Source organism: Danaus plexippus, chromosome 6 (assembly GCF_018135715.1).
Source record: "Danaus plexippus chromosome 6, MEX_DaPlex, whole genome shotgun sequence".
NCBI lineage: Eukaryota > Metazoa > Arthropoda > Insecta > Lepidoptera > Nymphalidae > Danaus > Danaus plexippus.
The window spans coordinates 5,522,006-5,549,887 of record NC_083540.1 but is presented as its reverse complement, the minus strand read 5'-3'; the positions used below and the strand labels follow the sequence as shown (position 1 = coordinate 5,549,887).

At 30.8% G+C, this 27,882-nt stretch overlaps 5 protein-coding genes across 7 annotated transcripts; 1 reads left to right on the top strand and 4 right to left on the bottom strand.

Annotated features, from left to right (window-relative positions):
* The first annotated feature begins 467 nt into the window (after positions 1–467).
* Positions 468–14,141, top strand: LOC116777369 (semaphorin-1A-like). Its single transcript, XM_032670880.2, is given in 12 exon segments — positions 468–742; positions 5,699–5,838; positions 7,267–7,363; positions 7,688–7,739; positions 8,944–9,196; positions 10,159–10,352; positions 10,466–10,607; positions 10,680–11,132; positions 11,135–11,363; positions 11,457–11,779; positions 12,106–12,292; positions 12,564–14,141. Coding segments are annotated over 11 exon segments (2,244 nt in total). The 5' UTR covers positions 468–742; positions 5,699–5,747; the 3' UTR covers positions 12,787–14,141.
* Positions 14,142–14,430: 289 nt separating this feature from the next.
* LOC116779195 (uncharacterized) lies at positions 14,431–17,334 on the bottom strand. Of its 2 annotated transcripts, XM_061529928.1 has the most exons (3): positions 16,234–17,334; positions 16,008–16,154; positions 14,431–14,705 (listed from the first exon to the last, which is right to left on the bottom strand). In XM_061529928.1, the coding sequence occupies exons 1-3, from the start codon at positions 16,531–16,533 to the stop codon at positions 14,613–14,615; spliced, it is 540 nt and encodes a 179-aa protein (XP_061385912.1). In that variant the 5' UTR covers positions 16,534–17,334; the 3' UTR covers positions 14,431–14,612. The 2 variants fall into 2 exon arrangements, with proteins under 2 accessions (XP_061385912.1, XP_032529284.2); XM_032673393.2 differs by lacking the exon at positions 14,431–14,705 and having other exon boundaries at positions 15,250–16,154.
* A 77-nt stretch (positions 17,335–17,411) lies between these two features.
* LOC116779134 (methyltransferase-like 26) lies at positions 17,412–19,114 on the bottom strand. The gene is made up of 2 exons (XM_032673314.2): positions 18,764–19,114; positions 17,412–18,692 (listed from the first exon to the last, which is right to left on the bottom strand). Exons 1-2 carry the CDS (start codon positions 18,883–18,885, stop codon positions 18,053–18,055), a joined length of 762 nt encoding a protein of 253 aa, XP_032529205.2. The 5' UTR covers positions 18,886–19,114; the 3' UTR covers positions 17,412–18,052.
* Positions 19,115–22,268: 3,154 nt separating this feature from the next.
* Positions 22,269–26,363, bottom strand: LOC116778943 (GPI ethanolamine phosphate transferase 1-like). Of its 2 annotated transcripts, XM_032673043.2 has the most exons (12): positions 26,043–26,361; positions 25,517–25,972; positions 25,306–25,436; positions 24,994–25,196; positions 24,407–24,905; positions 24,161–24,336; positions 23,905–24,086; positions 23,522–23,748; positions 23,256–23,449; positions 23,069–23,173; positions 22,735–22,926; positions 22,269–22,557 (listed from the first exon to the last, which is right to left on the bottom strand). In XM_032673043.2, the coding sequence occupies exons 1-12, from the start codon at positions 26,237–26,239 to the stop codon at positions 22,312–22,314; spliced, it is 2,808 nt and encodes a 935-aa protein (XP_032528934.2). In that variant the 5' UTR covers positions 26,240–26,361; the 3' UTR covers positions 22,269–22,311. The 2 variants fall into 2 exon arrangements, with proteins under 2 accessions (XP_032528934.2, XP_032528935.2); XM_032673044.2 differs by lacking the exon at positions 22,269–22,557 and having other exon boundaries at positions 22,800–22,892; positions 23,017–23,173; positions 26,043–26,363.
* A 735-nt stretch (positions 26,364–27,098) lies between these two features.
* LOC116778944 (uncharacterized) lies at positions 27,099–27,877 on the bottom strand. The gene is made up of 2 exons (XM_032673045.2): positions 27,504–27,877; positions 27,099–27,401 (listed from the first exon to the last, which is right to left on the bottom strand). Exons 1-2 carry the CDS (start codon positions 27,827–27,829, stop codon positions 27,188–27,190), a joined length of 540 nt encoding a protein of 179 aa, XP_032528936.2. The 5' UTR covers positions 27,830–27,877; the 3' UTR covers positions 27,099–27,187.
* Positions 27,878–27,882: the final 5 nt, after the last annotated feature.

Genomic DNA, 27,882 nt, shown 5'->3' with positions numbered 1-27,882 from the left:
GCGTACATTAAAACTGAAATCGAGATACAGCTCTCCTTTTCTTACTCTCAATTCAATCTATGAATAAAAAGTTTATAACGTTCAACTTTTAGGTTCGTTCATTCGTTTCTTTCGTAATATTAGTTACATTAATAATAATGAAAACCATTTTTCCTTAGAAGTAGAATCATTGTAAACAAATTATTAACATCCAACTAACACTCAAACCAGATTTTTTGTGACATTCAAATCAAGTGTCATACAGCTATCCCATCGGGCCCTTACTCTATCATTACTCTCCAAAATTATTCGACGAAGTACGTTTCTATTTTATGGCCCCTCATTTAGGCGCGTCAACAGAAAACAAAAAACATAGTAAAACTGGCAACGCCGTAGCTAGAGCTAAACGTGGCAACGACGCATACGCATTCAAAAAGAGATAGAGAAACCGGTCGGACTGGTTAGTGTGGCGCCCCCCGCCAGTCGCTGGCACCAGTATCGCGGAGTGCGTTTAGAGTACGCGCGTGTACCACTCGCTCGGACATCGTAAACACGACGCTGGTACCACTACGTTATACTGACACGTTACTATAGAAACCGGTTGGTTTTATGATCGGATACACTGGGATTGTGTGATACCAATATGTTCCGTGGCCCCATCTGTGTCTGATTTTCTGTGCTCATTAAAAGTGCCAGTGGAAAACTATAATGTGCTTATGATACAGTGATATTGGATTATATTGCAGGATCGTTACTAAATTAAGTGAGTATACGAGTACAAATGATATCCAATATATTTTGTAGGTCGCCAGCATGGTATGCTACTACAAAAAAGCAGTAGATGTAGGGGTGGGAAGTGTGCATGCATTGTTGACACACCACTAGTAATACCATTATTTTATATTTTCTCGGAATTTCAGTTTAATAATAATGTCACGTACATACATATGACTCATAAAATGCTATTAGGTTTTGTTATTAAAGTTTCATGATAATGACGAATTATGCTCTGACTTTTATTACGTAACGACATAATTAAATGCCAATTATCCATTAGCGACGGAATAAAGCCATGAGTCGATTCGATACAATAATTCAGTAGTGAATTTAAGTAGCATACAAACTATTCAAGACGTGTCCCAAGCTATTAAGCGAGTGTAGTATCCCTAGTGGAGCAATTGGTGGGTCGACTCCCCGGACGCGGACGAGCCAACGTTGCGGCCTGCGGGCTGCGGGGTGGATTCAGCCGACAGCTTGCTCTACGCTTTGTTTAATATTCATGGACTCCAACAATATACTCCTTGAGAACTTTGTTTACAAAGATATTGAAGCTAAGTGATGCTTAAGACATGGGGGTTTAGAACCAAAAAACAGTGATTTCAGACGAGCATAGTTAAAATGTTTACTTATAAAGTTCATAACTGTTTCCGATGTTGTCGTCTTGGACTATAAAAACCGTTATTCGGTTGAAATATATATTCATAGAGCGATTAAACCCGGGACTTTAAGAGACTAAAATTCGATATGCTGTCCCATTCGAGTTATTATTAGATTTTTTATTTATATTCTTTAGAAGCAGTTTGTTATATTAATACTATAAAATTAAATGTTTTTGTACAAGAAACGTAACAGGTTTTGTGTATAATTATTTAACTTTCATATATTCAAATCAATTCAGATCAGGTTTTGTTATATCTTGTTTTTTAAAGGGCACCTATCTAGGTTTTTTTTAATATATTCTATAAAACTTTTCTTCTGTTTTAGTGTTATATAAAAACATTGTTAAGTTTTCTGCTTCACTAAGATATTTCGTTATAGTTTTTATTTATTTGTATCATTAAATTGACGTAGAAAATATACTCATTACCATAAAATGTCATTGAAATTAACAATAACAACTGGTAAAGCATTTAACTGGTAAAATATTCATATAAATTGTTAATAAGATATAAAACTATTTTTATATCTACAAAGAAGCATAATTGAACTTCTCTTTTAAAATGTATCATTGTTTTGTTACAATTAAATTCGCCTTTGAATTCGTAATAAAATTAATATTTGTTTATCATTTACGTATAAAGATATTTAACTTAAATAGCCTCGTAATTACCGTAATGACCGCAGCTAAAGTCGTTAACATAAATAGAAGATATATACCGTTTATTTCGTTTTGTGTAGATATATTTTGTTAATTCGTAAAGCTGTATTGAAGAGCCAAGCACCAGCAAAGCTAAACTAAATGGTCATCTGTTAAACTATCTCGGATTTCTCTCAGCCCATGGGATGAACTAAACACAGCCAGAGGCATCACCGATAGTACAGTGAAAGCTCTTGAGAGTCAAGTTAGTATATTATATGATCACGAACCAGACAGCCGGTCAGTGGGTCATGTAACACATTCATATAAATGTAGTAACTTAATTAGGCTTTTTTTAACTTAGTATTTTTAATAATGGTGTGTTTGTGGCCAGTAGCATTTTACAGTAAATTACTATTTGAAAGTTAATAAAAAAATATACAAAAATTTTTTGGTCTGTATTAAATATATATTCTTCTTAGAAGTAAATAAAAATAAAATACTAACTTTTATAAGAAGACTTAATTAGTTACTGTAGTTATATTATTGTTTTGACTTTAATCAAAAGCTAACTAGTTAGAAATTTTCCAAAGATCTAATTACAATTAGTAATAAGATTTTCACGGTAAGTAAGCTTATTTCTATATCGAGCTGGCATTTCGCTGATTCATTCTAGATTACTTCCGAAGTTTATAAATAGATCTCACAATTACCACATTAACTAAACGATGTACCCAATGAATGAAACACATTATCAACATCCTGGGTTGAACGTACATCATCATGTCAAGATAGTAGAAATTGTTGTCACGAGAATTTAATACGTGGAATTTATTTCATCCACATTATCATTACGCCCGCGGATAATACTGATGCTTGTTAATTTATAAGCCACACCGGATTGAGTTTTAAAAACTTTTCTCATCTATCAATTAAATTTTCAAAGCCAGCTCGCCTGTATATTCTGACCGAAAAGTGCAGTGGACCGTCAACGACTATCGTGTTACTGGGGCTATGTTTAATTTTTCCAATAAACTGACAGTTTTATCAATCATATAAGCTAAAACTATGCAATATAGGTATACAAATTTTTTATAACATAATTTAATTTACTGAAACGCTTAAGTAATTTTTCTCAACATCAACATTATAATGTAATGTTGTGGTAAGTAAAGCAATTTTAATATGGAATTATGAATAATTTATAACTCGGCTTATACATTAATTATAGTTTCTTTTATAAAATATTAAAATTTATAACCATTTGACCTTAACGTGCAAAATGTTTTAGTGTGATTAAACGTTGGACGTATTTACTTATTCTCTTCCAAACTATGACTATAATAAAAAAAGGTTTTGGATATTTTAATGTGACCATATTTGAGCATTTTTATAAATTCTTACAAAGAATAAAATTAATAATCAATGTAGACAGAAAATCATACAAATGTAAATTAATAATAATATAAAAAAATAATGAAAAATGTATTCTTAGTAATAAAGGATAAATTTTTAATCAACAATATCCGACATCAAAAATCATAATCTAAATCTGATGAGATGTGAAAGTAAGTTAACTTCGCATAAGGAATAACGCCGTTAATAACGTCTTTGTAAGTTTTCCTCGCCTATTTTCTAAATTCTATATCATATCCTCTTACAATTTATACGTGATAAATTCGACAAAATTCTATCCAAAAAGAATTAGTGATCGCTAAATAAATGAAATTTTGAGCGAACAAACATTCATACAAACAAAAACATCTCTAGTTTATCGTTGTAGCTTTATAACCATCCTTCTAGCTCTGGTATCTTATTCCTTAATAGAGAACAATTCAAAATGCAATAATTTGATCAAAAAAAAAATACTAAATGATACTAACATAAACCATTGTCTTCGAAGACAAATTTAAAAATCACTATCAGAACGTAGGTTTCATACATAAATGTATCACAAACGATTGATGGTATCCATTAAAGCCCCTTTCAAGTTTCAACACGTATATAGTCGTAGTTATCCCCTAACCAGCGCACGTTCGTTTATATACCATACATTTCACGCGTGACATAGCCAGAAGCTTTAATATACAATGTGATAGAGAAAACTTCTAAAAGAAGGATTTAATCCGATTAAATAAAAAAAAAACAACTCTGCATTTAAAAATTAATATCGTAAAGAGGTTTTATGTAAGTGTTTGTGAGAACCTCAGCTTCCCGTGCAGCGTGGGATCTTTTATAGCACCACAGCCTCGAGCTCAAATGTCAACCGCATCTCATATGTAATTATAGGCCTATCCTGGTCACGCTATATACGAGCGTAATCCGGTTGGGAAGCCTTTGCTAAGGAATAAAAAATGTTTACTGTACATTTTCATCTAAAATGTATGTAATAACTTTTTTTTTTATTAAATCTGCTTGTAATGTGAGCGCAGTCTTATTTTACTGACAATACCCAAATAAGAATAAATCGAATAGTCTTTCAATTAAAATGTACAATTCTGGTTGAAAAACACTTAAATTTATTAATCGTTATCAATACTTCCTTACGATAGGTTTACTTACAATAATTTTATCGTGAGATCTAGTGACGATAAGTCGCAGAGCCGCGATTAACGTAATACATACGACGAATGAAGGTTCTGTGTCGAATTACTATTGATTCAGTAAATCTAAAATTCTGATAAAGGGTATAGAATATTACATTATACACGCCCCACGTTCATCCTTTGTGACATCTGCCCTAGAAATGCCTTCTGTTACATTAAAACTCCAACCCCTTTTTAATGTTCATTAAATTCATGACGTCTAATGCACATGTACGCTTTTGATCAGCATCGCAAGTAAATTATAATGCGCCGAAGCAATTTAAACAGTTATTTTGATTTATATGTATTTTTTATGTTATTATTGATATTAAACCAGCGTGTGACAACAGTTTTAAATCTTAACTATTCTGACTGCATAACTAATTCGTAATTAGAACGAGAAAGAATAGAAATAATACTTTTATAAAGTATATTTTATTATTGCATATTTTCTTTGATACTTTCGCATTTATGAAGATATAAAATTAATTCTATTTAAATTAACAGCTTCATTTCAAATGGTCTAATAAATTCCAGATAAACTTCTAAGTAGCTGTAACTGTATTCACGTTCCGATACATTCTCACGATCCAAAAATAGCGAATATAAAAACTAGACTAGATGTCCTGTTAAGTGAACGAATACAGCAGCTCTTCTCGAAATGCAGCATATTTATACAGAATTATCTAGTGTAACCAGATGCTTTGAATGAGCAAAAATCACTTCTCACTAATACCTTTGCCTAAAGCTTTTCACTTCAAACATATTTAAGAGATATTTTAAATAACTTAATGTTTTTATAATAATAATAATGAATCTATATAATTCATATCAAATGTTTTAAAAAATGTTTACATCTACGCTGACATCCATATGTGCTATCGAAACAGATATTTCTATCTTATCTATAATTAAACATATTTGAGTCTTGTAACAAAAACAATCATTAATATATGGAAGTAGAACGTAGTACGACGCGTACATAAAAAAAATATATATTTGTTTTTCAACTTAAAAGCACAACTCTTGTAACAATTGAACCATTAATTTGTTACAGGGAACAGTGAAAGATGGCGGGTTTAGAAGTGTATAGGTACTAAAACAATATGGCCGTCGCCAGGGCGGTCCTCATACTGCTAGCATCCACCGCCCAAGCGTGGATGCCCGACGCAAACGCTCGAATCCATATCAAATATGGTAAGTACTTTGTTTAGATTGTATTAATAGTAAGTATTATTTATTTTTTATTTTTTACACAGACAAAAAAAAAATATATAAAATTCTAGTATTTATTTGCAATGTTAAGTAAACTTTTATTTACTGCCTATGGATGTATGCAAGGTACTCATATTATACTCAAGGGCAATATATATTATTTTTATCTATCTGTCGCTCTGTTTGTTCCGGCTAATCTCTGAAAAAGCTGGACTGATTTTGGTGGATCTTTTACTGGCGGGTAGAGAATGAAATATAGAGTGACTAAGGGTATTATTATTGAAGAAATTTTAAATATTAGACAATAAGAGTCTCGGTTAGTACAAGGAACAAATATAAGTCATTGCAGAATAATAAAATAAATTAACGTATGCTACCCTCCGCCAGTGAGATTGACACGTGAGAATTTTAAAAGTTATTGTTATGAAACAGTCTTATTGTTGTTAAATCGTCATACAATGCAAACATTGTTCGGTGACACAATAAGAAATAAGAGAGTTTGAATCGAACCACACACATAATAGGATTATAATAACGCTGCATAGTAAAATTACTTTGAAAGTTAAATTCTTTATAACCCACAAATATAACTAATACCAAGAAATTAACGATATAGCACAGTCGGAACATATAAAACAATAGTTAAAAATAATATAATGATTATGAAAAATATCAGTCTCAGAATTACAAATATTAATCACCTGGTTGTAATTATTTATTATACGATGTCTATAAAAAACGTTATGACTCAGTAATATATATATATATAAAAAATATAAATTAATAGCGAAATGAATCATAAACACTCGTGTTAAAATCACATTAGGTACTCGTTATTTTTTTATTTTTTTTTATGTATTCGCGGTAAGCTTCAGATTTTACCTGAAAAACAGCCAAAGCCAAAAAGCTTTGTACACTGACGTTTACCTGTGCTCAGTGCGTAGCATAATAGAAACTAAAATTAGAATAGATCTTTTGGAAACGTGATATTTTAAGATTTTACATTATAAATAACTTTGCATTTCGTGTCTATTAACTCCATATAGTCACGCCTGGAGAGACCATATTCATAAAAAATATATACATTTGAAATTTATGTACAACAAGTACTAAAGCAAATATACGTTAAGGCAGCATAGTGCATTATTAAAATTTCAAAGCATAAACTAGTTTGTCAATTAAACAAAGGAATGCCAAAGCAGAAACGCGGTTGGAGAGCCGCAATCAGGTCCACAGGTTTACTGGCCGATGTGGTTTGTTAGTTGGCTTACTCCGTTAACCTCTTGTCATTACGTTAAAAGACTTGTCAAATACATCGAATTATTTCAATGAAACGCTTTAAACGTAGTATTATTTTAATAATTAATTCTATTCCATAATAATTTATTATAATAAACAATATTGTTTCAGGCGATGAAACTACGGAGCAGTTTGTGGGCAATACGACAGGACCAAACCACTTCCGTATTTTAGACAAAGACGACTTCTCTATTTTAGTAGGGGGCAGGTTAGTTGAGGCAACATTATAATTTTACAGTTGAACCACTTTCAAATCAATAGTTCTTTCCAACTATAACCCTATATTTACACTATAACACCTAACTAATATAGATTTTGTTTATACCATAAATAAATAAAACTAAATGGGAACGATGAAACATTCTGTTTGAATACAAAAAAACATTTGTATTTATTCAACTGAGATGTTCTGGTCCCTGCGTGCGACACATTGAAATGTTAATTGACTTTTCAGTTTCTAGATTCAGTCTTTATCACATTGTGATGCTATGATTGTTCCTGTCTGATATCTAAAATGTAATTTTTCTTCCAGGAGTACGGTCTATAATCTCAGCCTCTACGATTTATCGGAAAATGTAGAACAGGTGAGGAATTATTATTATAAATCACGAGTAGATAGCAACGACGATTATCTATCTATGTAAGATTAATTTGCAATTCAATTATTTTCTCGAACGTTGAAAAGGAAATAAATAGCAATAAATTACAGCAAAAACTACATACCAATATTTTTATAGTAACTGGAAAAAGAAATTATCACAGAAATTTGTTTTTTGTTATTCCAATGAAACAAAGCGATACGGATGAAATAAAATGGAAAGCCGAATAAAATTGCACTCACACGTAAATTTCACGCTACCTCATATAGATAATAAAATATGTGTTACATGGTTATTTTTTTTTTCGTATCTAATCTTACGCAAACAGTTGCTTTGCTACCAGTCGGACTCTGCTTATTCTTAGTCGGCCTACTTTGCACCTCGGTTATAGAATTACCACATCATATTACAAACATGTTGATAGCTTAAATGCTTGTGCTGTAAGCTTTACTGCATCAGTGAATCAACGTCATTGAGTTATGATAGTTCCGATGCAAACAATGCATGAATTACTATCCCATTAACATCCGCGTAAGTAAACATGTATATAACGACGGATACGAAACGTTCGTACATTCTTTCACGCGCTGCAACTCACGCTAGATTATCATTGAATATATAAATGTTAAACTTTAAACAATAAATAACAAGCAATAATAAATACCTATATACAGAAAGTTATTTATAATTTTAAATATTATTGGTGTTGCCAACTTTTACAACTTATTTGTATTTTTAATATTTTCTAGCAGCGATATCACCGTCATGCAATGCGAATAATTTGACAGAATTGCTCTAGTCACGTTATACTCTTGTGATGGATGTACACGCAAAACAAAAGTTTACTTATTATTTGACGTCATACTTACTATACACTTTGATATACATAAGATCTAATGAAACTATAATATTAGTATTAATTTTCGCTGTTCACCTAAACAACAAACGTTATTTATTAATGATAAACATTTTAAACTCGTAATGAGGGTACAGGAATGAATTGAGTTAACACATATCGCAACACATGGTTGTAATGCCGATGGATAAATTGAATTAGCATACAGGCAGGTGCAATGTCGCATTCAATAGACGTCGCACGGGATACATGTCATAAAAGCTCTCCACGGATTACTAGTATGTGAGCGATTATGCTTTAAAAAATATATTTTTATATATTTTATTTTTACAGCGAATAGAATGGCAATCTACTGTCGCACATCGAGAGCTATGTCTAATAAAGGGAAAATCGGCGGACGATTGCCAGAACTATCTGCGAGTGGCGACTAGGGCTCACGGGCGATTGCTGGTCTGTGGAACCAACGCTTTCAAACCCATGTGCCGGAGGTACGCCAGGCATCCCCCCAACCACTCGCTCGAAGAGTTCGATGGAACCGGCAGATGTCCATACAACCCGCAACACAATTCAACTGCCATATTCACAGGTAAATATTACCTTAGCATAGTTTTTTACAATTAAATTTAAAAATATTCCTATACTCTCCTTAATTTATTAGAGTATGTTTATAACTTATGTTTCCGCTACTATATAATTTTATTTATTCCTACCAACAAGAACATAATCTAACAAAACTATATCTCATAAACATAAAAATAAATATCAGGACCTAATATCGTTATTAGGTCTAGTAAAAGCATCTATCTTATCTATGAATTTAAATATATTTTATGGACTATGTATTGTATGTAACATAAAATTGGTAACGGTGATGGCACGAAAGCTTTCCCATCGTTGGTCTACAAACAGTCTGGCACGCCAAGGGGTTGAGCTAGGCACGACGCACGACGTCGCGATATTGATCTATTTTATTACTATTACAGTTACAACCAATTTCTGTACAACTTTAAGATTTCGAACACCGTTATTCCCGAGACATTAGTGTTAATGATATTTAGACAATGGATTCGAATTTAGTATTCACAACCACAAACGTGATGGATAGCTTTTAATGGATACGTTTTGATTTATCATGTGATCCTCATAGCTTATACATATTAAAGATCATTTATTTTAACTTGTTAGTTACCATGAAAACGTGCAATTTTGGCCCGTCATATAATATTGCATTATTCTAAATAATTTTTCAAAGTTATAAAAAAAACGATTAAGATTAAAATCATAATAGTAGATGTTTAACCGCATCCAAAATAAAAAAACCGCATAATGGAACCTTATTTCACGACTTTAAAAATAACTAAAGCCATAAATTACCTAACCCGTACTTTTCAAACAAATTACCCATAATGTGTAACAAAAATAATGCTACCGTAAAACAAATTAAGTTCTTTTTTAAGATACCTAAACACGAAACGGTATAAAAATATTTTTTTACATACCAAAGGTCAATGAAAATTAACATTATATTTGATAAATCTTATCCTCTAGATGGTCATCTATATACTGCGACGGCTGCAGATTTTTCGGGCTCCGAACCCTTAATATACCGAGAACCAGTAAGGACCGAACACTCAGATTTACGATTATTAAACGATCCCTCATTTGTCGGAGCAGTGGCTTCAACGAGCCACGTTTACTTCTTTTATCGTGAGACTGCTGTCGAGTACATGAACTGCGGAAAGGTTAGTCTATCTACGCATAGTTCACAAATATTACACTCCATCAATGATATTTAATATAGGTGATAATAATACATATATTGTAAAATATATAATTTTATAAATAATATTTTTAGTCGGTATATTCGAGGGTCGCAAGAGTATGTCTAAATGATAAAGGTGGTCCACACCCTTTTAACGATAGATGGACATCATTTCTCAAAGCCCGACTAAACTGCTCAATACCTGGGGAATATCCGTTCTACTTCGATGAAATACGTAAGTTTTGCTCTCTGGATTAATAAATGGTCTCTTTTTGAGTTAAACGAATAATATTTTATACTCTTTCAGAAGCTACTACTGAAATTATTAATGGTGTTTATGGCAACGGCGGTAACAGGAATGATATAGTTTATGCTGTGTTTACAACACCACAAAACGCAATCGGTGGTTCGGCAGTATGTGCATTTGCGATGAGAGATATTTTAGACGCTTTCGAAGGACCATTTAAAGGACAGAAAAATATGAACTCGAACTGGCTACAATTGCCAAAAGAAAAAGTTCCCCAACCACCGCAACCAGGGTCGTGCGTAGAAGATAGTAGAACACTTTCGGATTCAGCCATCAATTTTATTAAAACACATCCACTGATGGATAAAGCTGTTCCGTCATTTTTAGCACGACCGATTCTTATAAGAGTCAGTTTACAGTATAGGTTTTCAGCGATCGCTATCCACCCTCAAGTGCAGTCAATGAATGGCAACAAATACGACGTTATGTACGTCGGTACAGATGACGGCAGGGTCATAAAGCTGTGAATGTAGCTTCTAACGAGGGCGTATTCGATGCTAGTATGGATGAATATGGTAAAAATCCAGTAAGAACAGCAGTAATATCCGAGGTCCAAGTACTGCCACCCGGCGTACCAATCAAACAAATGCATGTAGCTCTCACTACCGAGAAGTTAATCGTATCTTCCGGCGACATGATAAAAGCCATAACGTTATCTCACTGTGCTAACGTGCAATCGTGCAGGTACAGTTTTATCTTTCCATTGTTCTCAATTACAGTTCAAACAATTTTAAAAATTATTTCAATAATAAAATAATATTTTATTTTTATTTATAGAGAATGCGTGGGACTGCAAGATCCTCATTGTGCTTGGGATTCCAAACAGCAGCAATGCTCTTGGGTTGGAAACAGACAATTTCCAAATCCGGAAAGATTTTTACAAAACATAGAAACCGGCAAGACTGATATTTGCAATAAATTACCTAGTTTATTACCGAGTGACCGTCACGCAAACCGAAATCCTGTAACGAAAAAGCCTCAGTCCGACCCGAATCCTCATCAACCAAATAACGATATACAAAATGAAATTCTTATTGAAGTAGTCGAAACTAACGTCCTGTCTGAAGACAAAGACACTAGCAATAATAAGCACGAAACAGGTAATCATAAAATTGATAATTATTTCTAGCAACAGCGATACTTATCTATAAATAATCAGCAACTTTTATCAAACGGCCTCAGAGCAATAAAAGTATGACCAATTTAATCGATAGCATAGACATAAAAAATAATTCAAAAATTATTTTTTTTTTGTAATGTGTATTGCTGTTAACCCTGCGACTTTTATAGCGTCACCGGAGAGTAAAAAGAAATTTAAAACATGTTCACTTAGAAAATACTTCTATGAGGGGAGAAACATAAAAAAAGGATTCAATTCTCAATCATCCTAAAAATTTCGTACTCTAACATTAGTAATGAATTACAGATTTACTAACAGTCGAAGCAGCGGGCAACATCTACAGTGCTCAGGCGTTGCTTACCGCGGTAGTCGCCTCCTGTCTCGTCACTCTCATGGTCGGCTTCGTCATCGGATACCTCTTCTCCAGAAGATTCAGACACCCTTTCTTCACTGACACCTCTCCCTTTAATGAGCAGCATAATCAATTGAATCGGTTAGTATATTTTATGAAGATGGATTCAATGGAAATTCACGGTGTTCTCAATTAATACGTTTTTGTTTGTTTATGATGATGTTTCTACACATGTAATTAGATATAATTCCTAACTAGCCGTCCTTCAATACAGTTAAAAAAAATTACCAGTGCATATAAAATATAGTAGTAAATATATACATATGTGTATATTATAAAAAAAATATTTACTTTTTTATTTCCATCAATAATATATCATTATACTTATGTATATAATGACTTCTATTTTCAGACTGAGCCCATTAGAAACGCCTTTAAATGTGAACTCGGGCTACATGCCGCCGAGGTCAAAAAACGTGAACATTGTAGCTAATGTTTGCCCTCTAGCAAAGCAGGACAATCTGCATCTCGAGCTGGGTAAAGAACGGACTCTCGACCTTCGCAACTCCACCGAGTCCCTCGACAAGGACCTCAAGTGTGGTACCCTACAAAAAGTCAAAAAGACTTATATATGAAAACTACCGCAAACTGTGTACGGAACCATTTCAAAGTGACAGTGACATTGTGTGTGCCAAGACTGAGTGTCGGTGAAATGTGAACTTTGTAAATATTGATTATAAAGTGACTTATAAAACTCTTTACTTACTCAAACAATCATTGCATTTCAGCGATCGTCGCCAGGGACTCTAACATTTTGTTATGGAATTGCGACCTTATAACTTTTATATACCACCTACGTTTTGAAAAGTCCTATAGAATTACATTATGCGATTGTGGAGATTACTGTGATTGTAATATATTTAATATTCAATGTCAGTTTTGATGAAAACTAATAACATATCGATAAACTAATGAGAAAATGAACCAATACTACTTACTTATCGAAGATCACTTTCTAGTATACATTAAATATTAAATATATTCACTTTATACATTCCGTGTATTAGTTATGTAGAATAATTGGCAGAGCAGCTCTTTGTAAATATAAATTTGTATATAACGCTAACAATAGCTAAGGACCACGATGGTCGATAGACAAATGGCATAAAAAATTTAAATAATTATCTAATTTATAACTGTAAGATCATAACCGAGCATATTATTGTTACAAAGCGTTTCATGAAGCGCTAATTTTCAAAAGAAAAGGCATATTATTATAATAAATTTGTTGAATATAATGTTACGGATATAGATTAAAATTGCTGTGCTAACTGCATAGTGCCTTGTAGGTTGCCAATATAGTGCCTAATGTAATCTAGGATACACCAGGAAGAAATTGTATATTAAATGTTTGTTCTCCTGTTAATGTCTGTTTAAAGCTTATAAGCTTTAATCATGAACTGTATTTATAGATTATATTTTCAAAAAAAAAAAATGTTTTAAATGGCTTAAGCTGCTCATGTACTACACTTATTACGTGAGAACCCCAAGTTATGTTCCTTCCTCATATATGCTACGAGTGCTATCTTTTATGTTTTATATTTAAATTAATATTTAAAACTAAATGTTGTGCTGAAATTACCACCTGAAATCAAAAAATTAACAAGTAAACCCACCGTGAAACAATCAAAGTTGTTATGTAAGGCGGAAATGATTTCCCCGTCTTGATGCTACGTAAACATTAGAAGAGGTTTTATATTAGTTATAGTGGAGGCGAAACAAACTCTTTAAAGTTTAGAAAATTATTATTTTAAAGAAGTTTTTATATTTTTTAGATAATTAAATCAATATAACATTTCATTATTGCAAATATGTGAGTAAATGGATACATATTGTACATACATTCAGGTGAAATTGATTGTAATGTGTTGTATACATCAAAATACGTATTATTTATACTTATTCTTTGTAATAAATAAATAAATTGAAATGTCTTCTAATTTCGTAATTTTTCCTTGGTTTTTGTAGGCAAATATAAGTTCTATGACAATAATAACGTTCTTTACTTTTATTTACACCTATATTTTATATTATGCTTATACTATACGTTATAAATACATTAGTTCACTGTCCTATGACTAAACAGGCAATTTGTGCTTATAAATATTTTAAAATCAAAATAAATTATCACTTTCTATAACATGACTGTTCTATATATATATGTTTATATACGTATATATATATATATATATATATATATATATATGTATATATATATATATATATATATATATATATATATGTTTATATACGTATATATATTTATGTGAAAGGTTGCTAACCTTGATTGTTGAGAAAAAGGGAGGGGTGGGAATAAGGAAATGGCAGGAAAGGGTGACAACGCGGAAAGGGCAACCGGCTCTCTCACTCATCGGACGAAACGCAGCCACTAAAGACTACTTCACGCCGATCTTCTGTGAGAGAGTGGTACTTCCCCGGTCGAGCCAGCCCATGTTCGAGCTGTAGTAACTTGACCACAGCTAGGCTCTACCACCTAAAAAAAATATATTACATGACTGTTCCCATTATTGTTATATATATACGAATATTCACTTTTCCTTAATAGTTTTTTGTCAATTCAATTAGTATAGTTTTTTTAACATAAACTCCTTACGTATGCAAAGTAATATTGATGGAGTAATGCTTCAAGTGATATAAGTCAAACCTAATTGCATTATAATACTTTTGTCTTCTTTTATATTAAACACTGTTTGACCCATGGATTATGGAAAATATACTTTGAAAAAGTGGCCTAAATTGATACTATTTATATCTCTAAATCGATTATTGTTTTGGTATTTTGTGTTGTAAATCGAGGCATGGTCAAGTGTGTATTCTATCCTGGTATAATATGATGACTCTTTATAAGTCCCCTTCTTTAAACTGAACTGAATTTATTTAAAATCATATCAACCATGTTTAAAAAAAGCTTATATGATCAAAGTAACCATATGACATTTCACAGTAATTATATATTTACATTTTACCAAACCATACATTTCTTCTTGCATTTGTAGGTTGATATAAAAAACAAAGAATGACATTTTTAAATATTTAATCTTCAAAACTAACTCAAATTATGGATGTAATTAATATAATTACATATAAACTGTCTCTTTTCAACTGCACTCTTAACTACATTAGTATCAATTGAGACACCTTCATCATTAATTACCGCTTCTTCTTTTACTGGTGTGCCTTCATGTAACAGCACAAAGTTATGTAAGACACAAGCTGCACATATTAAAGCTTGAACCGCATCTGGCCTATTGATATCAATATGATTTAACTTTTGGAATCTATCCTTTAACAACCCAAATGCACTTCCAATGTATGAATGAGCCTTCCAATGTATTTCATTGAATTTAATTTCTTCATTTGATACCAGCTCTTCACGAGAGAAAGGTATTAACAAGTTCTTTCTCAATTTATATTCACAATCACCTAATATATGATTATCAAAGTCTATGAAGTTCTTAAGCTCTTGGGATAATTGAGTTTCCCTAAAAACTTTACCTTTCACAGTATTGCCTATTTCTCCAATGTGAATATCAATAAACATCAAGGTTTCGTCACAAACAGCTTGGAGAAGGATAAAATTACTAACTTGCCTTTTTTTTCTTTTTGAACCAACCTTAAGTCTACAGGCATCAAGAAAACCCACACAGTTTGGAAATCCATACTTACTATTGACTTTTACTCTTGTTATATGTTGCTCCTCCAATGAAGGCCAATTGATGAACTGATATCGCTGTTCTGCTAGTAACATGACAATTTCATGAAAAATATAACTTACTGATGATTTATGTAATCCAAAAATTTGTCCAACTTCTTTGAATGAACAATCATTAACTAATGCCCAAAGGAACACATGAACCTTTTTATCAAGAGGGACTATGGAACCACCAGGTTTAAAATGATCTTTTAAAAATGTTATTAAGGCCTGCAAGAACAAATATTTTGATTAAAAATTAATTACAATAAAATCAATAATAAACAATTATCTGTATTAACAGGAATACCTGTACTGTAGCCTTTTGCATTTTAAATTTAATAATGTACTCTTCATTTGTAAAATTTTTGACAATCAGTTCAAAAAAATTCTTGTTTTCGTAGGGGATTGTTACATCTTTGACAGACCGAAATTGATCAGAAGGCTGAACTATAATTCCTTGATGTTTTAATAAAGTTCTTTTGATATAAGATATATTTTCTAAATTTTCGTTAACAGTATTTGCAGTAGCAACAATTAATCTGTTTAAAGTCGAAACGTTATCGTCTAAGAAAAGTTCCATTATAAATTCTGTATTAAAATTCGACATGATGCTCAACCAAACTACTTTTGTAATTTCATGTATGTAAGACACATATTTGCTTATTTAAAGGAAAATTTAAAAAATACACACTAGCTCTAGTTTATAATTTATCCGTAATAAACGTTAAATATACTTTAATTTTAACTATATTACAGAAACCGTTTACAAAATTCACATTTACAAATGTTTTTTGTCAGTACAAACATCAATATATCAAATGACAACTGACAACGCCAACCAATAGTTGGATATGGATATGGTAAAAAATTTTCATCTATCCATGCCAGTACAGATTTAAAAATATTTTTTCTTCTTATATTAAAAAAGATTATTATAGGACACAAAACGGAATAAACTATATATATGGCTTTTTTAATAATCGTCTTAAGATGTGTTGCCAATTGAAGATGTATGATTTTGCTAACCGAAAGAGACGAAGATGTCACTTCCCCATTCTCCAAACGATTGCATGATCTATCCTCCTTTTATATTCTAAATAGTTCAAAGAACTACCTTTCACACAACAAAAATGTATATTTTATTTAAATGCTTCCGGTTTACAAAAATAAAACTATATATAACAGCTCATGAACAAATACAACTAGACCATACTACCAACAAATTCACTCTACTGTATTTTAATAATATAGTAGAGTGAATTTCGTCTTAACGTCTTACGCGTTAACTAATAGTGTTTATAAATATTAATGTCAGTATGTCATAGGTACATAGAAAAATATTATATTGCTGAATGCGATCTCTATTCCCTCTCGTTTCTATACTGCTTTTGCTGTAATGCGATTTATAATTTTACATTGGTCTTGTATATTTAGTGTATTTTCGAATATTGGAGATATTGCATTTTATTTAAAAAAAAAAGTAAGTTGTGTGCATAAAAATCTATATTCAATAATGCAGAAAAATAATATTTTGGATTAGTTAAATATTCTTCATTAAAAACAATTTTATATTACTGACAATTTTATTTTCTAGTAAATGAATACATCTGACAAAAGCTCATAATAAAAAAGGAAAATTTGTATATGGTCTCAATTATTGGTATGTTATGGATAACATTATTATTTCTGTAAAAATTCAAAAACATTCTTTTTAACAGATACACAAAAAATAACCTTTACATTCACTCAAATATTGAAACAATTTAATAAAAATCACATGAACTTGATATTGTGCTTACATATTGTGTTGTGCTTTTATTTTAAAATATTGAACAGTTGACCAAAAATAGGTTAATACATTATTGTTTACTTATTTTCATTACATGTAATTATTATTTTTTTATTTGGTTATTTTATTGTGATTTGTCAAAATATAATCTAAAGGCAATAATTATTATTAATGGAACATAAAAAACATTGAAACAATAGAAACTTTTATAGCTTACACATTCAATCAATTCAGAAGTACAAGTACTGGGAAATGCAGAAGCAGAAATCTATTTTCAGGTCATAATGGCCTTCAATATTCTGTCTATCTTAAGCTACTTGATTACAAATGTAATATCCTAATCTTTTTTCCATATCAGAGTCATATTGTTTGCTGGCATTTCAACAGTGTCAATAAGAGATAAATTGTTTTCATTTCCTAATTTAATTAAATCATTAATATCTCTAATACCCCACAATGGATTTCTAGCTTTCAGAGACGCATTGAATGCTACATTGCTCTCTGGTGATAAAACACCATCCTTACTGTACGGTCCATAAGTTATCATTAAAGCTTCTGGTTTCAAGTAAGTTCCTGCATTTTCAAATAAGCCAATAGTGCATTCAAAAGGACTTATGTGAATCATATTGGCATTGAACATATAGTCAATTGAATCCTCCTCAAATCCATAATTACTTAACTTGTTTTGTATGTCAATCAGCAAAGGTTGAAAAATATTCTTTGTTGGACAGTCATTCGCATAATATGATATGCTTTTCATTACCTTAACATCACATTCCGATGGTTGGAATTTTACTCCAGGAAAATGAGGTGCAAAATATGCTAGGTGTTGACCTGTACCTGAAGAAATTTCTAAGAATAAAGGGCTTTCATCTTCAACTTGGTCGATATCACATATTAGAAATCTTTTCAAAACCTGTAAAATGGGTTCTTGATTTCTGGAAGCTGAAGGACTTATTAATTTGTCACCCGCATAACTGCAATTTTATAAGGATAATTTTCAATAAAAAAGTAACTTCAGATAATATTATAATTGAAAACTACTTACTCCTCACTTTGTTTGTCCACATTGATAGTACAGGCAATATCATTTGATTTCGACATGTGTCTTAAGAACAAACCTTTAAAATTTTTAGGAAATGTTCTTTTTATAATTGCAATAAAATACATGTAATAATTATCGGTAAAGAATAGAACAAATTTATCGTGTTAAAAATAATTGTATGGCTTAATGAAGTGTTCTTTTATGAACCAAGTAATAAATAGTAAGACAATTTATCAACCTATTACAAATAGACACCGGTAAAAAAATGTTCCTAAAAATTATCAATAATTATCACAGCTCATGAGCTCAGAGATCACTTTGACAACGTCATTAGTCAAAGCCGTACGTAATACATCATTGTTCAAACTTCACTGTTTATACTATACAGTATAAACTACTCACAGCTGTAGTGCATGTAATAGTAAAGTATAATTATTATACGAAAAGCAATATAACTTTGTGCCTTATTTTATTATAAGTAAAAATCCTGTTTTTAAAATAATGGATATTATTTTATTACGAAGTTTTTGAGAAGACAAATTATAAGCATTTCAAATTACACAACAAACTGTTACAAAGCACATTTTCTGAATTAAAATTCTCTTATTTATTTTGTCGTTTCATATCTGAAAGTCATATATTTCTTACACTCAGCATAAACATATTTAATTTATCATGTTATGTTTGTAATATTTTAAATTGAGGCTAGGGTCTATTAATGTAGAATTCAAAAAATCTGCTATAATCTGTAATATACTTGTCTAGCGTTATGGATAGAAAGAGATCCTATCAGATATAATAATCAAAAAACTAATTGAGAGATATACAATAACGAAATATGTATTTGATGAAAATTTCTGTCTCGTATTAGAACTTACTAATGAAATGTATTTATTTATTAGAATTAATTTAGCATGTCATTCATTTCTTAAGCAAAACAATAATAAAAACATAGAACTATGAAATTTATCATGTGAACTATTGTATAAAAGTTTGGAGCGTTTGTTACTGCCGTCTAACGATATAAAATTCGATTAAGGTTGATTAATCTTACATCTTAATCAATTTGTAATTTTTAACAAGATTTTACTCAAGTACACTCTTAAATAAAGGTATATTTTGGCGTAAACCTAAACCGGGTCTATGTATTTTTTTACTATTACTTACCAGAAGTTTCGGTTACTCAAAATAAATTTTCAGATTGTTTTCCCAGGTGTTGGAAATTAAATTAAAATATTTTATTATGGGTAAACCCATTTATCAATGCCCAGTATGAAAAGAACGTAGAAGTTTTTAGATATACCTACAGTAAAAAAATTACAAAAAGCGATACTTAAAATATTATTCCACAGATTTTCTAATCACTGTGAGTTATTATGCTTTCTTTTTACAATAACGGTTGATTTCCTAATATATCGCAATTAAAGAAGAAAACTTAAGTTTAGAATTTTTTGTATCCATAACTAAAACACAGGTATAAGTTTTTATACATATTATTTAATAAATATGCTTAAGCAACAATTTTTGTTATTAATAATAAAAAGTAAATTCAACTAATTTGGTAATAATAATTACTTTTTTTTATAAATGTAAAGATTAAATAGCTGATGTATTACACAATCTGTGTCAATTAATCTATAGCTCTTAACTAACGTTAAGACCCACCACGAACTTATTATTGTATTCTTCAATTTGATGAGATCAGATAATCCAAATGATAAGCAATGTAATCGTCAACAAGGAAATAAGTATAAAAATGGTATGTCACAGCACAAACTGTAGTATTGAACCATAGTATCAAGAAACTACCAAGATCTTTTTTTATTTTATCTCCTACCCCGTTCGAAGCCTAAATTATATGACTAAATTGCTTTAACGCGCATACGGAACATGTTGTAGATTTAGTCACCCTCAATCTTGATGTAAGTTTATAGATGAGAACTACAAAAGTTTAATGTATACTCAAAGGAGCCATGTGCTGTGAATGGAGTACGCGTACCGCTAATCTCTCTGACTTCAAGCCTTGTTTCTTATTTTATTATCAAAGATGGCAATCAAACAGACGGCTTACTAGATGGAAGTTAGTCACCGTCGATCCGTCGCCCATAGACATCTGCAACATAAAGGATGTGGCGAATGCGTTGCCGACCTTGTTCGTGGAAGAGGGAGAGTACAGGTTGGGAAAAGGGAAAGGTCAGGAAAGGGTGGGAAAAGGGAAAGGTTAAACGGCTCTTTCATTCATCGGACGAAACGCAGCCATTAAAGGCTACTTGACGCAAATCTTCTGCGTGAGGGTGCTACTTCCAGATCGAGGTCGAGCCATCCTCTATTCAAGCTGTAGTAACTCGACCACTCTAGGCTCTACTACTTAAAAAACCAATCATAACTTCAAGGCTTTATGCTGAAATAGCAAAGGCACTTTTCAGTCCATTATCCACACAGAAGATTTCCAAGAATCTAGTTTGTGCACATTCAGCTGTTATTGCCGGATCCTTAAAATATTTAAGGACCTTCCATTACCTACCTGTGCTTATTTACTGTGATGCAAAAAATTTAGTATAAACTCAAATTAAATTCGAAATAAAAATATATACTTCTTCCTCACTAACAGTAGACAGTAGGTAAATTACAGTTTTGTAAATTTTGTGCTCATTATTAACTATTGCTATATCAAAGATTTCTTTGCTCGTGGAACAATTCGAAATTTTTGGACAGTGTGAACAAGAGCTTCTTTTTAAATCATTGCTTACCAACTGCAGAATTTCTTTCATCATGAACATTATAAACTTCAGCAGCCTTTTTAAAAATCCGGTGTTCGGACTGCATCACTTGGTAGAATTATCTGCAATAAACTCTACGAGCATCTACTTTCGTTTAAAAATTTGTTCTATACAGATCGGTATAATTTTAAGACGCAAAATTATTCAACTAATGAGACATGTCTTTCTTGTTCAGAATCCCCAAACTAGTTCGATCATGACGCCTTAAAATAAATCCTCTTTATGCTTCGTCCTACATTTGGGATTTTCAATATTGTTGCGTCCCAAACTGTTAGACTTAGCATGTTTTTTGTTCCACAACAGCAACTGCTCTATAGAAATGATATGACCATTGAACTTATATAAAATATGACACTTAAAGCAATGTCTCATTATGAACCGCTGATTAAACGATAATTCAGAAGAGAGAATGAGACAAAAAAAGTCCGAAAAAGTATATCCATCGCCTTCGCTTTCCTTAATAAAATTTGAAAATCAAATAACTAGTGTCATATCTATACGCTCAATATAAATATCACGAAGAATAAAGACAAATATGTTATAATTTTAAAGTATGAAGACTTTGCTAATGAATTTACGAAGTAATAATGTTTTTCAGAACTAAACATTAACCTTGCTATAGCGGATAATGAGCTGTCTCTAAGTACTCATAATTTGATCTGAGGGTGGCTATCGATTCATAAAAATTTCTTAATAATTAAAAGATGACAAAATTAATATAAACACACTTGGTTAAAGTTTAATTTATTCTGAATACACAGAGTATTCAGGTTAAGCGTATTTTTTTTTAGTCATTAATAACTTAAGTAATGTACCATACAGATCCGTTCCGGTGAATATTTTAGCTATTTGACTTATTAAAACAATAAATAATGTAATTGTTTGTACTATGACAAACTGAGATATTGATGTTCCTATCTCAAGCCAACTTCCAGTGTTTCTAACTTGAAATAACATTTGGATTCCCATTATATTTGAAAATATCAGCACAATTATGTTCAAACAGCCAACGGGAGCCTGCAAAGTGATATATCACTTAAACAATTTAATTTTAAACTTTTTCATTAACTAAGTATCAATAAGTGATTAGACCAATATAAAAATTGTTTTGCCAATATGAATCATTATACTTTTTACATGAGTACAAATATAAAATTAAAATGTAATTTTTCAAAAGAAATCAATCTTTCATACCTTTGTAAATATTTGTATGGCCCTAAATGTGCAGGCAACACTTAAAAACGGAGACAAAGTTTTCAGCAGAATTAATGTTGTTATTACGAATGGCTGAAACGATGTTGTGAAACACAACACCCACCTGACTTCAAATGAATTCAATGAAGCTATGTTTCCTGTTCCAAAGTAAGCTAGTATTATAAATAATGTCTGTGTATAATACATAAGGAAATTATTATTTTATTATATAAAATGTGCTCCAAGAAACAAAACAGTAATACAAACTATATAATCAATTACCTCAATGATATCAAGTTCCTTATTAATAACAAGATAATATAAAAAAGGATACAAAAAAGAAAGCCCTTCTGAAATCTTGTTTATTGATACCTCTTTCTATATACGATATGTTTCTTTCATTATCAGTGTCATCACTTTCAAAAGTTAAATCGTCAATCTAGAAAGCAACCTTATATTAATATATAGAAGTTATAAAATTGTATAAAATTGTGAAGAAATTTTTAGTAACAAGTAAGTACCTTTGCTTTTCCCACATCTATTAGTTTATATTCAATAATCATCCAACAGTTCAAAATAAATATTAGTGTCACCATAAAAAGGCCCTCGTGAGACACAGATAATAGCAAGTAAAAATTGAGAATTGATGTGTTTATACCAAGAAGTCTATTCATACATTTCTTTGTATAGAACAGTGGCAGTAGAGGGAACATAACTGAAAAAGAAAAATTAATAATTGTAAAAAATTATTATTATTTTATTAATATTATAAGAACAAAAAAATTACCAGAAAAATTCCAACATAATATTTGAAAGACCCTTGATATTGGCATTTCGTCTATAAACCTTTTCGACTGCAAAAAGATGATTACCAATGATATTGCTAAGATTGTTATTTGTATGATACTCATAATCGCCTCCCGTTTAATTTCGTTATTTTTGTCGTAGTATGGCATCAATGTGTTCCATACATAGAAACTCACCGCTATTATCCAAATTAAACCTGCAAGAATTCTGCAAAGACAAGTTTATTATGTAATATTTATTTCTCATATTATTTACCTAGCATAGATTAGTGAGAAAACAAGGGATTATAATGCATATTAGTATTTTATTATTAGTTACTTAATTTCTAGAACTGGTTACTATATTTTACATGGAAATACTTACACTAATTCAATACACACATCTTTACCAACTACTGGCAGGAATGAAAAAACACTTAGCATTATACATCCAGCAACCCATGCAATGTAAGTGGATCTTGAGTTTTGTTTTGATGATAAAAATGGCCACAAGCTCATACCTAGTAGAGGGATGCTCAACACCCATCTCTGACTAAAAGCAAACCCCTAAAACCAAGACATGCTATTATTATTAATTTATCATCTAATCAAATTGATTATTAAGAAAAAGTTCTACCTACCATAGCAAGTGATCCCAAAGTATAACATACTATTTCAAACCATAACATCAATAGCGTTTTTTTACTTCTAATAGATTTTAAAGTAACCATCCATAATTTGACTGGTGTCACAGCATACATCCACATAACTATTGGCATCACAAAGTAAATATAATACTGCATTGGTAAGTTTTGAGCTGAGGAAATAATTATTGATTATTGTATTATATGTACTCAATAAATTATTTACAAAACAATTTGCATTACCGTATATCAAATAAAAAGCTAATATAGCCATAAGAATAGAAATCGTTCTAATAACTATGTCCACTCCTCCATTGGGCCTAAGCAGTCCTTTACTTGCTATAGAATATTCAGCTTGAGTATTTATTCTTTGTTTTAGTAATACTTTCAATAAAAACATAATCCAGCCCATAAATGATAGTGATATAGTGATCAACAATGGCTTCTGATAATAGTTATGATAATATGAGAGGCCGTTTAAGCTTAAATGCATAATGTCTTCGCACAAACTAATGAGACTGTTGTATTTTTCTTCAGCTAATAACATTTCCATTACATGAAGTATTTCTTCTACTTTTTCACTACTGAGTGGTTCATATGGATGGTAGAGGAATGATATTGCGCTGGATTCAATATCCATTCTCTTTTTATTGTATTGTGATATCATCTGTATGCAGTTACTGTATATAGCTTTAGCCTTATTTGGAAGTGTCATGTTCAGTAGTTCACTTGGCAACTGTCCCTGAAATATATAGCTTTAATGTAGTAAATAAACAGATATTTAAACAAAAATTGTTATATAAAAAGATATTTAATATAGTACAACTTACAATGGAGTTAACGGGAACGGGAATAGAAAGCAATGTAGACATCAAAGGAGTTAGATCGGCCTGATTGATATCATGTCGGTTATCAAGAGACATTTCATAGTTGTTATCCAGCTGTATTGATTCACTTTCAATCTGTGTTACGCCAGCACCCCATAAGACGTAAGGGGTTTCAGTTTCATGATCATCCCCTGTACCATGAGAACCTAAAATTATAATAAGGTTAAAATTAAGAGAAATATAAAAAATAATTAATATCATTTTTCATTGAACATTTGAAGTTTTAACAGAATAAAAAAAATTAAATTCAAATACCCCAATCAGTCATCCCATGATCAGATGTCATTAAAAATGCTGTTCGTCCATCATCTTTGTAGAATTTCCTTATGATTTGTTCAATTTCTTGAATATTCTCATCAACAAATTTAATAGTTGTTAAGAAATTTCTGGAATTTTCTAATATATTAATTACTGTTTTATAATATTGTTATACTAAAGTCAATACAAAGGAAATATTTGTACTAACTGTGACTTTGGTTTATGCATGTGTCCAGAGCTATCTGTTCCTAACAGATGCAAAAAAAATAAAATTTTATCATGTTGTAACTTTTTGTAAATTTCACTGTCCAATTCTTGTCTATTAAAAAAAACATTTACTCTATCAAATACCCATTTATCCAAAGTCGTGGTATTTCTATTTGGGCTGTATGTTTCATCGTAAGGATCCATTTTTTCAGTGTATATGTGCCCACTTAAGTCATCCTTAGCAAATATTTCTAATATATCATATGTGCCCCAGCACCAACTATAAACACTTTGATTGAGCACTGAATCAAAGTCAACAGGATTTTGTTTCCAGCCTTTTGCAACAGCTGAGGGGTCTTCATAGAATCCTGCTAATATAGCTACATGACCTGGTCTTGACTCCGTGGGCACCCTAGTGCGTGATATACCCCACAGACCATTGGTATTTGCGACCGATCTATAAAATCAATACTAATATTTAAATCCATTGAAATTGTTTTTATTGCTTAATATGATCGATTACGTACCGAAGATATGGCATCGTTGTATAATTTAAGAAAGATTCTGCTCTTAAGCCATCAACAACAAATAATACTAGACGGTCAGCCGGAGCTTCGTGAATAGGTTGATATGGTTTTACATGACTTACAATAGGCGATTTAAAATAAATATCAAATATAGAAAACAAAAAAACTATATGCACAATCAACCCCAACAAAAACATTTTGTTTTAAAAATATCAAAGTATTGTACTAAATTACTATTTACTAATATTAAATTTCAAAAACCGGTGTACACATTCTTGAAACTTTGACGTATCACAATTTCTTTCTATTGGCCCTTTAAGTAGGTACTGAATTACTGATAGTAAATGTCAACTATAATAATAATTGACTTATCAAAAACTAAGAATTTTTCAACAGATGATTGTTTGTAAAATAATTATTTATTTTCATCGATAAATAACAATAAAATAGAGAAAAATCTTTAGTATCAGAAATATTATAGTTTACTTGTTATAAGTTTATTTTTATTTATACAAAAGATTATTTTTTTAAATCTATAATGAAATTCCTATCATTCGTTTTTAACAATTTTTTTGGCAAAATAATTTGAGATATATGCAAATCTCTTTTGCAATAATTTATTGTAATTTTCAATACGAAATAATCTATAAAATTAATTATAACAGTTGTTGAATTTTGTCCTAGATGTTGAATTTGAAGGAATGTAGCTTTTTTAGCTTTATTTACAGCGATTGATTAGTTTCTATCAAAATTTACTTTAAAATACTTTTAATTTTGACCTTCAAATATTTTATACAAAGGTGAAGGTTAAGCATGTATGGAACATTATTATAATATACCAATCGCTAAATAATGCCCAGGCTGATTTAAATTTTGTGCATTCGTTACTTATTAGACATTAGTTGTATGCGTGTTCTTAAAAAAAATAAAATATATATTTAAAAACACTCAGATTTGTTTTTTTGTATAAATGTTTCGTACAAAATAAATTGAAAGAAATAAGGAGATTATAACTATTGTGCGAAGACTTCCAAGATGTTCCTAATTCTAAAAATATCAGTCAAGTAAAAAGATTGAACTTATTCTTAGTGGAATGTATTCAATTACATTACAATAGTCAGTATTCAAAACATCTGGACCATATTTCATTCAGGTTTTGAAATTCCAGCAGCTAAAAGTTGTAACAAATCGTGTTCTTGTACTCGTATGAGATTATTTAGTAATTCATCACAATATATTCTATCATCATGATACTCTTCAGACGTGAAACCTAATGTAGTATAAAGACGGCGAACTTGCCCAGCACTTAACCAGCCCCTTTGTCCAGGATCAAAACTCTTTATTACAGCCTCAAGGTGCCTTTTACGATAAAGATACAATTATAAAATTTTTTTTTTTTAGTTACGAAAGAATATTTGTTAAAAAAACTGACGTTAAAATCAATGGAATTAAAAATAATACCTTTGTTCATATAAAACTGGGGCTACGCCTAGACCAGCACGGAAAAGCATACAATCATCTAGTAATTTTTCTAAAAAGGCTAAAGGTTTATGAGGAGCATGAGATATAACTTGTGTAAACAAGAAGCGAATTAGTTCTGGAATTCGACGTTCTCTTAGATAGTTCTCGGTTCGGCTAACAGTACTCAAGACTTGCTCTTTCCGCTCAGGTATTTGTATTTCTTCACTCACAGATTGAGTCAAATCACTGTTGTCAATTAGAAAACATTTACAAATTGGGGGATTTTCAATCTTAGGAATAATGAAGAATTCATCTTCTTCTTCCATCTTTTCTATACTCAGTTAGAATCTATAGAAATCTAAATAAAACCATTCACATT

Bases quoted from the DNA above. Each gene is read 5' to 3' on its own strand.
- LOC116779195 (XM_032673393.2), bottom strand. From the start codon at position 16,533: ATGTCGAATTTTAATACAGAATTTATAATGGAACTTTTCTTAGACGAT. The intron at 16,155-16,233 runs GTATTCCTGTTA...TTGTTCTTGCAG, and splicing joins TGCAAAAGGCTACAGTACAG to GCCTTAATAACATTTTTAAA.
- LOC116779134 (XM_032673314.2), bottom strand. From the start codon at position 18,885: ATGTATTTTATTGCAATTATAAAAAGAACATTTCCTAAAAATTTTAAA. The intron at 18,693-18,763 runs GTAAGTAGTTTT...ATAAAATTGCAG, and splicing joins GTGGACAAACAAAGTGAGGA to TTATGCGGGTGACAAATTAA.
- LOC116778943 (XM_032673043.2), bottom strand. From the start codon at position 26,239: ATGTTTTTGTTGGGGTTGATTGTGCATATAGTTTTTTTGTTTTCTATA. The intron at 24,906-24,993 runs GTAAGTTGTACT...TATATATTTCAG, and splicing joins CCGTTCCCGTTAACTCCATT to GGACAGTTGCCAAGTGAACT. The intron at 23,749-23,904 runs GTAAGTATTTCC...TTGTCTTTGCAG, and splicing joins GATGTGTGTATTGAATTAGT to AATTCTTGCAGGTTTAATTT.
- LOC116778944 (XM_032673045.2), bottom strand. From the start codon at position 27,829: ATGGAAGAAGAAGATGAATTCTTCATTATTCCTAAGATTGAAAATCCC. The intron at 27,402-27,503 runs GTATTATTTTTA...TTATCGTAAAAG, and splicing joins CCAGTTTTATATGAACAAAG to GCACCTTGAGGCTGTAATAA.